This window comes from Daphnia magna, linkage group LG6 (genome assembly GCF_020631705.1).
Source record: "Daphnia magna isolate NIES linkage group LG6, ASM2063170v1.1, whole genome shotgun sequence".
NCBI lineage: Eukaryota > Metazoa > Arthropoda > Branchiopoda > Diplostraca > Daphniidae > Daphnia > Daphnia magna.
In genome coordinates, this window is record NC_059187.1 from 8,894,014 (window position 1) to 8,906,869 (window position 12,856).

General features: G+C 41.9%; 1 protein-coding gene across 1 annotated transcript in view; it reads left to right on the forward strand.

Annotated features, from left to right (window-relative positions):
- Window positions 1–8,077, forward strand: part of LOC123473957 (mucin-12-like) — an 11,375-nt gene extending 3,298 nt beyond the window's left edge. Inside the window, 1 exon segment of the mRNA XM_045175614.1 lies at window positions 3–8,077. Within this exon segment, the coding sequence (XP_045031549.1) occupies window positions 3–2,837 (2,835 nt within the window). The 3' untranslated portion in view covers window positions 2,838–8,077.
- Window positions 8,078–12,856: the final 4,779 nt, after the last annotated feature.

Genomic DNA, 12,856 nt, shown 5'->3' on the forward strand with positions numbered 1-12,856 from the left:
AAACAACAACAAACGGAAATCAAGCGAATCAGAATGCGGCCACGGACGGTGGAATGCCACTGTCGTGCGACCTGTGCCAGCGGCCATTTCAATCGGCTTACCTGTTGCACATGCATCGCACCTATTTCCACAATCAGCCACCTCCGGCGGATGAATCGATCCACGAGAACGACGCGTCAGCCACCGGAATGGACGAAGACACTCCGTCGGACAACGAGCGGGAGGAGCAGGAAGAACATTTCAACGCCTCCTCACCGCGGCCGGCATCGGTGGTCGTCAAATCAGAGCCGGAAGGCCGGAATGCGGATGAAGATGGGCCCGTTTCGACTGGCGGCGAAGCCAACAATGCTTCCGGCGGAATCACCATCAGCGCTGACTTGCAGAAACTCCAATCGATGATCATGGAATTGAACGGATCTCCATCGGCGGCTGCGGCCGCGGCCAACGAAGGCGATCGAAGGCGTTGCTGGATGGACGGACCCGTGAAAAGCGCCAGCGGTAACCCAATCCAGCCGAGCTCCGGTGGCAACAACGAGCCGTCCAATCCTTACATAAGCGGCAGCGGTGGCGGAATCGTCAAGATCGTCAATCCGGCGTCCAGCGATCCATCCGATCTGGCCAATTTGGCCTCGTCGTCGTCATCCAGCATTTGCCACCTGTGCGGAAACAAAGATTTCTTAACTCCATCCTTCCTGCAGATTCACATGCAAAATTACCACGGCATCAACGTCACCGGAGTGGATCCATCGGCGGCCGCCATGGAAGCGGCCGTGGCTGCGGCCGCGTCTCAATTGGGTTTAGATCGTCTGCTGGATTTCGGCGCCCCGGCCGCACCTTCGTCCGCATCCGGACACCATCACCATCACCACCACCACCACGGAGGCAAACGCTCGGGCGGAGGTCGTTCATCCTCATCGGCATCGCCGGCGGCCACGCGCAGCTATTGCCAAATTTGCAACAAGGAACTATGCAACAAGTACTTCATGAAGACGCACATGCTGAAGATGCACGGCATCCACCTGGAGGCCAGCGGCGGCGGATCTCAGATCGGTGGAGTCCAGTGCGACATTTGCCACAAGGAATTGTGTTCCAAATATTTCCTGAAAGTGCACAAGCAAAACACTCACGGCATCGTCTTCCCCGATCACGAAATGATGTTACCCAACGGCCTGAGCGGCGCCATGTTGAAGGAGCAACAGCATCCGGCCGTCATGGATCTCTCCTTCCATCAGCAACAGCAACAACACGTTGCGGACGGATCGAATAGTCCAGCCAAAACATCCACCGAATGCTGCCCTCTGTGTCCAAAGAGATTCAAGAGCACCAAGGCTCTCAAAGCGCATCTGAGTCACGATCATTCCGGCTCTTCCGGCACGTCCTCGGCAGCAGCGGCCTGCTGTTACATTTGCAATCAGCAATTCGCCGACGTCGTGGCCCTGCAAGTCCACCTGATCAAGAACCACGCGTCGCATTTGATGGATCATCACCAGACTCCGCCTCCTCCGCAAGTTGCACCCGCGTCCGTGGCGGCCGCTGCGTCCGGCAACAGCGAGCAGACCAGTCATCAGGGCTGTTTGGTATCGTCGCCTTCACCAAAGTCGACTTCGCCATCGTCGTTGCAGCGCTCGAATTATTGCGATTTCAGCGCCGGATCGCTGCCGGGCTACTTGTTTTCGAACGAACGGCCTCACGGTGGGCAGGCGGACGCGTGTCCTCCAATGCCGGGTCTCGTTCCAGCGTCCAGCACGGCCCATTCTCGGCCATCCAGCGCTGTGGGGGGCAGACGGTCGCCCCAAACTGCCAACCAGCAAAAGATTCAGTGCCCGTTGTGCGGCCATCAACTGCCGCTGGAACAATTCCAGACTCACCTGATGGCGCATCAGTTCCCCCTCAACTTCCTGCACACCCTGATGCCACCGTCGTCTTCGGCTGGACCCGCCTCGCAGGCCGACGAAGAGCACGACGATGTGGCCGTCGTCAATCAACAGCAAAGGCACGCGAAACGAAGGGCAACTGGACGTCGTCGACGTCGTTACCGATGTTCCGTCTGCAGCCGCAAATTCGCCACGCGTCAGCTCTGCCTCACTCACATCCTGCAACGCCATCCGCCGTCGATGCGGAGCCACAACAGCTCGACCAGCAAGGGATTCTTGCTGTCGTCGCCGACGACGTCGCCCGTCTCTTGCCAGACGGTCCAGTCTCAGCAGCGGCCGTTGACGTGTCCTCGATGCGGCTACGCAACCAGACAGCCGCAATTGCTGCGTCTGCATCTGCGGACGCAGCAATGCATTCCGGTGGTGGCCCGCAATCCAGACCTGCAGCAACTGCCCCCCTATTTGGCTGTGCCAACGTCGACGGCCAGCAACGCTGTGGGCCATCCGTCGCGACTAGCGGCCATCGTCAACAACAAACAGGGACTGGGTCTGCAGACGGTGCGGGGCCAGCACGCCCACCGTCAAGATTTCGTCCTGCAGGCGTTCCTGTTGACCCAACCGGATGCGGATAAATCTGCCAAGAGCCGACGGTCCGGCGAAGGCAATCACGAACCAGCCAACGGCCATTACGATCCCGATGAACAAGTGAGCGATCCGTTGGCCAACAGCAGCAAATCGAACGGCAATCGTTTGAGCCGAGAAACGGCCGATGGCAAACGGCCGTCAGACGAGCAACAGGACGGGCCAGCGACGGCCAACAACCAAGGCGACAACGGCCAAGAAGACGAGCAGGAAGAAGGTCAGAATCAGAGTTGTAATTTCATCCCGTCGTTGATTCTGTTGCCCGTCAACCGGCGCATTGCCAATCCGCTTTCGTTGACCTTTAGTCTCACACCTGCTTAAAGATACGGCGGAAGAAAGGGAGGGGAAAAAGAAAAAACAAGTCGTTATTATTTTTGGATTCATATCTCCCTTTTCTTTTTTTGAAGGAGATTTCAGTTCTCTTGAAAGACGTTTCTAGTCCCGTCTAATTGTTTTTTTTTTTTTCTTTTGGGTGTTGGATTTATTTGTCCCTTTCGTAAACATCCGGCGGTAAAATAGCTCTTTTGATTATTATAATTTTTTTTTTTCAAAATCATTTAAGAAAAAGTCATTTCTTTCTTTTAAAAAAATATTTTTTTTTTTTTTTATTTTGGATTTAATAATTAAAAAAAAAAAAAAGAGTCTAGTCAACCGCTGGATAAGGACACCACACGTGAGGAAATGATTTCTCCATACAACACAAAACACAGGGTCTTTTAAACAAAAACAAAAAAAATCGTTGTTATAATAACAAAATAGCAAAAAACAAAAAACAAAAAAATGGCGGGAAATATGATGGAAAGTTGAATTTTGAATTCAAAAAAAAAGATGATGATGTCTTGGCATTTTTTTTTCTTTAACTGCCACTGCAACAACTGCAAACTATAATCAAATACCGGGGCCTCGCTTATGTCTCTCTCTCTTTTACATCTTAAACATATAAAGAAATTTTTCCCCTTTTTTTTTTTTAAATCTCTCGAATTCGTCAAAATGTGTACGTCTTTAATGATTTATTTCAAGTCTGAATGAGTAAAATAACCGAGAAAAAAAAAAGAAGAATGAACTTCAATTTTTCCAAGATTGAACGTGTCAAATTGGATTGTGTATGTCTTTTTTATTTTTATTATTTTGAATGTTTCGTTTGGTGTGTGTGTGTGTGGATTAGTTGTCGGTATTACAATATTTTAAAATAAAAAAAACGTTCGCGTGACGAGAGGCGAATGACGTCCCAATAAAAAACTATCGCTGATGGATGTCGCGCACACACCCCTCCCACCCCACCCCCACTATTGCTGTCGTCTTCCTGTGTCGTGTTTTGTTTTTGCTGTTGGTAACTTGTAAAGAACAATTCGGGAAATAGCACAGAAAACGCGGACGTGTAAAAAAAAAAATGAAACGTTTTAAAGTCCAAACTGACGGGAAAACGACGACGACGCCAAACATTCAGGGATCATTTTTGAATCATTTTGTCTTCATACGTGAATGACCGCATTTGAAAAAAAAAAAAAACCAATTATGATTTCTTTCTTTTGTTTTTTATTTCGTCCCTCAATTTGTTTGATTTTGCTTTTAATTTTTACGTGTAAAATAACATTCCAGAAATTAAAAATTCAGACATTCCATACAAATGTAGCGCATTCCAATTTATATCCATATCCTAGTCGAATTTCGATTTTTTTTTTTTTAGTTAATTTGAATTCTCACCAACCGCTTTTGTTTCTATTATTTTGAAGAATGAAAAGAAAAAACTAATTGTCTCTTTTGTTGCTCGTTCACGTCCTGTGTGTTATAGATTTTTTTTTTCTTTTCTTAGTTCCTCGTCTTAGTGTGTTATGTCCGTGTGTGTGTATGGCAATTAATATAATTGATTTAGACCTGGTTTGCTTCGTTTTCTTTTTGTTTTTTCACCCCACATTTTTATTATTTAAAATATTTTTATTTTATTAAAGGCTTGATTTTATCCCATATTCTTTTTTTTTTTAAATCCACCGGAAGACAAAAAGGACGTCCATCACAGCGCCGCTTTCTGTTGTTTCAACGAATATCAGAACAAACGAAAAAGACGTCGGTTTTTTTTTCGCTTTCGATCGTTAGAGACAAGAGAACAAACGAACGTGAGACACATCAAAAAAAAAGGGGGAGGAAAGATTGACCTGCGGTTCAAATGGCCCTCCCTTGTTTGCCCAGCAAAAAGCGGGACAGTCGATTGTCATCCATTTTTTTTTTTGAAGGGTTCGTCCGGTAAGATGGACATCAAAGAGGACAGAGTACACTAAGAAACATCTTGTCCTAGTCTTTTTCCTTTTTTTTTTTTTTGTTAAACCAAATATTATTTTATAGTTATCTTTACAGTCCAGGGTAATCCCTTTTAAAGCCCACAGAAGAGGAGATGTAAAAATTATTAATTTAACATTCGCTTTTCTTTTAATGTTGAAATGTGAGTTGTAACCAATCGAAAGAATGGAGATGGTACTACAATAAGTCAGGCTCCACCCATTCTGTTAGTCCCGCACTCTGGCGTCCCGAACGTCCGAATCAATAATAGCTTCTTTCTCTCCCCTCTCTCTTGTTTTTCAACTCCCCCCAACCCTAACAGAGAGAGAGAAGGAGAAATAGAAAGAACTCGAAAAAGTGGATGAAAGTGAAAATAGAAGAGAGACAAAAATACAAAGAGGATGGGGGGGGGACTTTGACGCGCCCTCCCAACTTGATTCGATTCCCTTTGATTAAAGACTTCTCCGCCATCAGTTTGCCTCCCCCCCCCCTTGTTTTTATCTCCATCCATCTCTTTCTGTCTTATATTACGTATTGCACACAGTTACACACGTACATTCTGAGAAGATATAAATACCCAAGTTTTTCACGACCAACTAAACAAAAGAAGCTGAAGCAGCGCATACACAATGCGTCACATGTAAAAAAATAAATACAAACAAAAAAACTGGCCGACTAAGCGAAAACAAAAGAGCCAATCCAAAAGAGCAACAGAAAAAAAATGGAGGGGGGGTAGTCATAAAAGTTGCCACATCAAAACCTTCTTGATGTGTATTTAAGAAAACTAAAAATAAAAACGAGCGGCAACATTCAGATTTGCGAGAAAAGAAAGAAATAAAAAAAAATAAGCGACATCCCGAAAAAAAAAAATGAAATCGGGAGGAAATACGAGGGGGCGGGGGGTTCTAAATGACCGCAACAGCAGCTACAAGAAAGAAAGAAACGACTATACATCAAAAGAGAAAAGTCTACAATTAATAATTTTTTTCCTTTTTCGTATTATTTTGTTTGTTTGTTTACGGGACCGGCAAACGTTTGCTGATACGGCCGATTCTGAATTGCAGACTGTAAAACAAGCTAAACTTGTTTTTATTTATAGATGTGCGCTGTGTGTGTAACGACAGAAAGAGACCCCTCGTGTACTGCCGAAGAAGTAAAAAAAAAAACCTTTTAGGGCGTTAGAAGGGCGTGGGTAGCTGACCACCTGCTGCCCCCAGTGAGCAAAAGTGTCGGTTAAATGGGGAACTCTTTCGAGCGTTCTCATCACGAGCTGTTTATTTTTTCTCGATATCGATTGACTTTGTTCAATAGCAACAAATTCAATTTTCCCGCCACACTTTTAATTATTTTATCCCACAGTTTTCACCTGTCCCGAAATGTCCTATTCATTAAAATTCAATTGGACTTTTATTGCCTTTTAATAATTCACCCACGTACTTGTTTACATCAACTCCCTCCTCCAAAAGCACCGGAAATTTCAAAAAAAAAAAAGAGGCAAACGTCATGATGGTAGTGAGGATGATTGTTGTTCAACCCTCAGTTCTTTCTTCCTACGCCAGTGGAACGCAATAAGAGAGGGGGGGAAAGGTGGGGGGGGGGACGAGTCGTGATGAGAAAGAGGGTTGACTGCGACGGCGCAAATATGATATAAGGGTCGATTGATATTTACCAATTGCTCAGCGTCAAAACAAGACTCCCCTACCATTTTTTTTGGGTCTGATATTAACAGCAGTAAATGTCTAGTCAATCATTTGTTGTTGTTGTTTTTTTATTTAATTTAAAACGATATGGGCTTATCTCATCGCTGGGATAGCACGATGTAATACGATCGTGAGAACAGGCAGACGACGCCTACCGACGTCTCTTTTTCCTTCATCATTCCCGCACCCACCCCTCCCTTTTTATGATTTCAATTTTTACGCTTTTTATAAAATTTAATTCGGGAAAAATTTTTAAATCGCATGATTTTAATGTCAATCAGCACGGGAATGGTTTCTTAAGAAAATGGCGTCGTCGGCGTCCGCGAGCAATATCATTTTCAAAACACGAGACACGAACTTTGCGGCTATTTTTCCCGATTTAGTCGACGTTATGAAATGCATAGAATTTACCTTTTAGGAAATAGCTAATTTTTTTAAGCGAAAACAAAAAACCAAATGTGCTGTGGGACGTTTGAAATCACAGCACAGGCGGCAAAACTACACGAAAATCAAAATGGTCGAGTCCTTAAACAGTTTTTTTTTTAAAGAAATGTTTTACTGCTTGAATAATTATCCCTTTAATACGTGTGTTGGAATTGTGAATGTGCGTGAAACTTGTGTCGTCGTCATAATAATCAGACGTGAAAATAATAATTCGGGTGGACGTTTTTCCCCCTGAAAAAAACAAAAACAGAATTGATTGTATACATTTAAAACATGTGCGCGACCTAAACGTGAATAATAGGCGAGAAATTATTTTAAAAAACTCGTCTCTTGACAGAAAAATCAAAATTGATCGTGGCTTTCTTATCAAACGTTGTTCCCTCGTGTTTTCGTGTTTCATTTCCAATATTGTGTGACCCATGCAAATTGTCGTCCCCCACTTTTAAATCGTATTAAAATTGGACTGTGCTATTTATATCACGTGACGCAAAAGTATCAATAATGAGCAGAGAAAACAAAAAGAACAAAAAAAAAATAATGTTTTTGAAAAAACCTGAAAGATGTGGGACTTTAAATGTCGTCATTCGTCGTACTCTGTTTTGTTTTGATCCATCCCCAAAATATCGAGAATTTTCTTTATAAATTTAATCGATGTGAAATTTTTAAAGAGAAAATCCCCCAACTTTTTTGTTTAAAATCTGCAAATTGAAAATCTGAAAGTTCCTATGATGCCAACAAAAGAAACACAAGTTCCTACGGACGAGGTTTAAAACAAAAGAGCAACGGTCAAGTTCCTACGATGATTCTTCAAAATGTCAACATGTCGTTCATCTATCCCTTTTCTTTCTACGTCTTGTCCCGCATTTCAAATCGTGAATCCCTGTGTGTGTGTGTGTGTGGTGACCATTTCGTGAGTGTGTAAATGAACGCCCTGATGAGGGAGGAAAAAAAATTCTTCCTCTCACTACCTTCACTCAGCCCCCCCCGACGAAATTCAAAACAAAAGGTAAAATAAAATCCCCCGCCGTCGTTTATGATTTGTGAATTATTTCCGTTTGAAATTCAATTTTTGTTCTCGTTTGAAATCTCATTTTGAATTTTCCCTTAATATTCATCAATACATGGTATCATGGTTTCGTGTAAGCATCCGTCTTTTTCATTGGCTGACAGACATCCATCACAAGCGTCAATTATTAATGAGACATTTAGCCAGCCCACTTTCCCCTGCTGCGCAGCATCACAGCCGATTCAATCCCATTGGTCGGATACAACATTTCCAACCCGATGAATAGATCCAACTAAAAAATAAAAAAAACCAATTCAAAAGGGGTGTGTTTAAATTCCACCCCTTTTTTTTTTATTAAACAAAAAAATAGAGGGGAGTGGATCAAAAGAGGATTGGTCTTCCCGATAAAACACGACCAATCAAAATCCCGCAAATCAATTCTTTAAAAAAATATAAAAAATTCGCATTTTCAACACGCAAAAAATCCAAATCAAAAGAGAGAAAACAATTTTTCAATAGGAATAAATACTACTCTTCAAAGCAAAAAAAGGTATGAACGAAGCTTCATTTTGCCATGGCAACCGTGCACTGCCATCAGTCTCTACGTGTGTATACGTTCTTTATAATAAATATCCGCATGTAACTGATGGAGCCCGAAATGACAGCGAATTACGCCAGTCTTTTATTATACATCCTCAGTCCCGCATCTGAGAGAGGCTCGTTTTTTTTTTTTCCCGCTCTCAACTGCTCCTCTTTTATATACCGGTATGGGTTATGTCACGATCGCTATCTCGACCGACACGCAGATGACTTTGACGCCAACCCAACGGTTGAGGTAATACTTATAACTATTAGATGTACAGAGGGAGGGGCGGTTACGGCTGCTGCTATTTCCGGTCGAAAGGAAGAGAGCAAGTCAAATATCATTTAGTTTTTCTCGCTGCACACCAAGAAAATGGTTGAACTCGGTCTTTTTTCATCATCTTTTATCCATTTTTATTTTGCGTCCCTCTGCCCTTGAGCGGCCGTCAAAGAGCGAACTTTTCTTCTTTGCAACTCTAACTGTATGTACGGCTCTGTGTGTGTGTGTGTGTATAAACGATCAATAAAATGGAGGCTACGACGACGTCCTCCTCCATCACATTGCGCCGGGGGAGGGAAAAAGAGAAGGGGAAGCTTAATCTATAGAGAAAAAAAAATGGAAGGCACATAAGAAGAAAAAGATGAAAATCGTGTTTCAAACCCACCGACGCCCAACTACTTGGCCTATTCCTATAAAAGAGCATCCATCTAAAATTCTAGCACATCTTCGAGATGGATGTAGAGGTGCTGCAACTCGACAATAACAACCCGATCCCCTCTGTTGTTCCGCAAAGCTGGAATCTCCCTATTTACATTATGGAAAAAATAAAAGACTCAACCCTTTCCTCTCCCCCCCCCCCCGAATGGCGTCCGTATAAGTCCAAACATGTACGACCAACCCCAATTTTTAGATCTCCCCCCTCTCTCTCTCTTGGCAGTCGGGAGAAATCTACCCCTTTTCCTCATTTACTTCTTTATTTTACTTTGCCTCTCCCATTTGTTGTTGTGCTGCAACCTTACAAGTTCCCGATATAGCTCCACCCCCTCCACGTGTCGTTCCAGCAATTCACCCTCCCCCCTCTCTCTCTCTTAGTTCTCCCAAAAATAGTGTGTACTCTTTAATATGACATAAAAACAAACGCCACAATCATATGGCGCTTTTTTTTTTTGTAATCACAAAAGTCGATGATCAAAAATAAAAGAATTTTTAGAAAGAAGGGCGCGGTCGTAGAGATGAATCATTGACACGATGAGGCGAACACGATGAAAAAGTAAACAAGGATCGTGATGGACAATCGTGGGGGGGAGTAGTAGAAAAAAAAAATAAGCTAAAGTCTCATAGTCGAGAGTAAACATATCAAAGTCCATCATGAATTTATAGAGTTTTTTCGTAGATGGCGTACCTATGATATATACACCAACATAAGCTGAAGATGCATTATTCCGACTCACTCACAGCGGGCAGAGTCTGACCTTTTGATCTATTATTCTCGCACAGCAACAGAAAAAAAAAAGTATAAAAGAGAAAAACTTTCAGCTCTGTGATGTGTCCATAAATGAAGCAAACCGCATTCACAAATGAAAACACACACACATCAAAGTAGCAAAAGAATCATCAATCTCTCAATAAATGGCCTCTTTTCACATCAGACAAATGGCTCTTAAATTATGGATTAAAGTGGATAGATCTTTTAATTCCATATTCATTTTTTTAACAAAGATGATGCCACATTATTAAATAGATGGCACCACATTCGAATGCTTTTTCAAAGAAAAATCGCTAGCCTATTCCGTTAATGTAAGAACCGAAGCAACTCTTTCAAATAGGACTAAAACTAACCGCTACAACGATGAAAACATCCATCGTTGAACGAACGATGGAAATGATTTAAAATCAAAAAAAAAGGGGGAAATAGAGCGTCGCAAGTGTTTGAATCAAACGAAGGTATTTGACGTGGCATTAAGTTTTAGCTGCCAACTGGAATGGAGAAAATGATGAAAGTGGGTTAGAGGAGGCAGATATATATATATATATATTTCCATTTATATTTGATTTGGGCTGAACCTCCGACCGACGTCGAGGAATCCAATTGATTTTCGTCGTCGACGACGAGATTATAAAAGAAGAAAGAGGCGGCAGCTCCTCCAACGAGTGCCCATCGTATATATATATATACACACATTCAACGATAGATTGAGGCAAAAGAAGCAACAAAATAAAAAGAGGCGGAAAAAAAAAACGAACACACAAAATGAGAGAGAAAAAGTGACGAGATTTCGCTCGACTAGTTTCGTTTTTCTCTTTCTACTGTCCTACTGTTACACTGCTGGTTGTATTATTGATCAGCAAGCTCCAACCCTCCTCTTCTCTTTAACCCCACCCCCCGCTTTCCCCCCTTTTCTCCTATCCAATAATGTTACGTTCTAAAAAATAAAAAACGAGTGGAACGAGACTGTGGTTCGACTATGCGTTTCATCATCATCGGCTTCACATGAGATCCGACTCATCATTCGTCTTTATACTCTCATTTCCCCCCCCATTTTTTTGTTGTGTTCCTTCCAGGATGGTATTGTTCCAGCAAATAATTTATTTTTGTTTTTATTGAAAGTTTATAGAACGTAAAAATTCAACATTCAATAAAAAAGGGAAATTATTATTTTTTTTTCGATTGTAACAATCAAATTTAGTTGGACAACGTAATGACGAGAAAATAAATGTGGAATTACGGGAGGTTGAAGTTGGAGATGAAAGAAAAATTCAAAGGGAATATTGTCAGGATCTCATCTATTCTTTTGCCGAGTAAACAGAAACGACGGGGCCCGGAACTAAGCCGGAACTGTAATGTTCCATTTGAACTCGCCATCTCAAACAGAGCAAGTATGAACAACCTTATTGGGAAGATAAAAGCAATTTCTCTTTTTTTAAAAAAAAAAAAAGGGGGGCACTGGAAAGACATAACAGCGTTGTATCAATAAAATAAAAATGATGAGATTACAAACTAATCCCAGATGAAAAAAAATAAAGTAAATAAAAATAAAAAGACTTTTTTAGATTTGGTCCGCACAGATGTGAACCAATCCAATCAACATGGCATTCAACCCCTTTTTTTTTTTTTAGTTTTCTACTTGCAACTCTAATAAAATGAAAACAAAGTGTGCCTGTCCTACACCCGGTGACATTCAATTACGAACGGACGCACTTTACGTAAATTCCCTGGACAACTTCCTCTCCATCAATTCCACGCAATAAAATCGAATTTAAAAAAAATAAATAAATAAATATCAAAAGAATGGCGACCAATTGCAATAGAACAATTTCCAAACAAATAAAAAAAAAAAAAAAGGGCCTGCAGTTGACATTTTGAAACAAGTGGCCGCGTGCATTTATGGATAGAGGTCAATTGAAAGCTTTAGGGCTCATCAGCCATTCATGGATTGAATTCGTGATACGCTTCAGTGTCGCAAACGCCCTGCACGTTTGATGGAACAGATCCAGATCGAAAAAGAAAAAAAACACATACTCTTACATGGATAATGATTTCTCTCGGAAATCCATAATGAATTGTAGGGAAGCACATCGAGATCGTGTCTCACCGGCATTTCGAACACACCCGAAAAACGATCAGACATGAACGTGAAAAACGACAACAAAAGAAAAATAATAGCGGACGAATATAAAACAAAATAAAATAGAGAGAAAAGAAAAAGTTGGGTAGAAAAGAGAGAATCGTTCCATTAAAAATGGAGTCCAAGTTTTAGTGCGCGCAGATCGAAATCAAATATTTAAGGCGATCATTCGACATGGACGCACAAAAAAGAAATGGGGCCGCGTCCGAGGGTTTTACTATATTCATGAAATTCGAATATATATTTATATATAAATGGTTGTAAAAGAATATTGATCGCTTCCCCCTCCCCCATTTTTTTCTCGTGCTACCGTGCAATCATCCCATTCTCATAATTAAAGTTTTTCTTGAAAGCTTTTCCAATTTCAAAGAACAAAAAAAAAAAATGATTTTAATCCGTTCGTGTTTTCGTGACGTAAATTTAAAAAAAGAAAATGGCGAAGACGAAAGAGGCGTGGATGAAACGTGCATTTTAAGCCAACCGAGAAAAGGAGGAGGAGCCATCCCGCGTGATGAAAAATCTCGCTAGGACCAAACCTATACGATGTATCATCCCATCCAGCTGTCAAATATCGGCCAGCGGATAAACATCTGGACGAAGCAAAAACATTTCTTTAAAAAAAAAAAAATGGGCTCGGCCTTTTTGAAACCATTAATTATATTCCGGGAGTCTCATTGCTTAGTGGCCATTTTCTTTTGCCTCGTGCT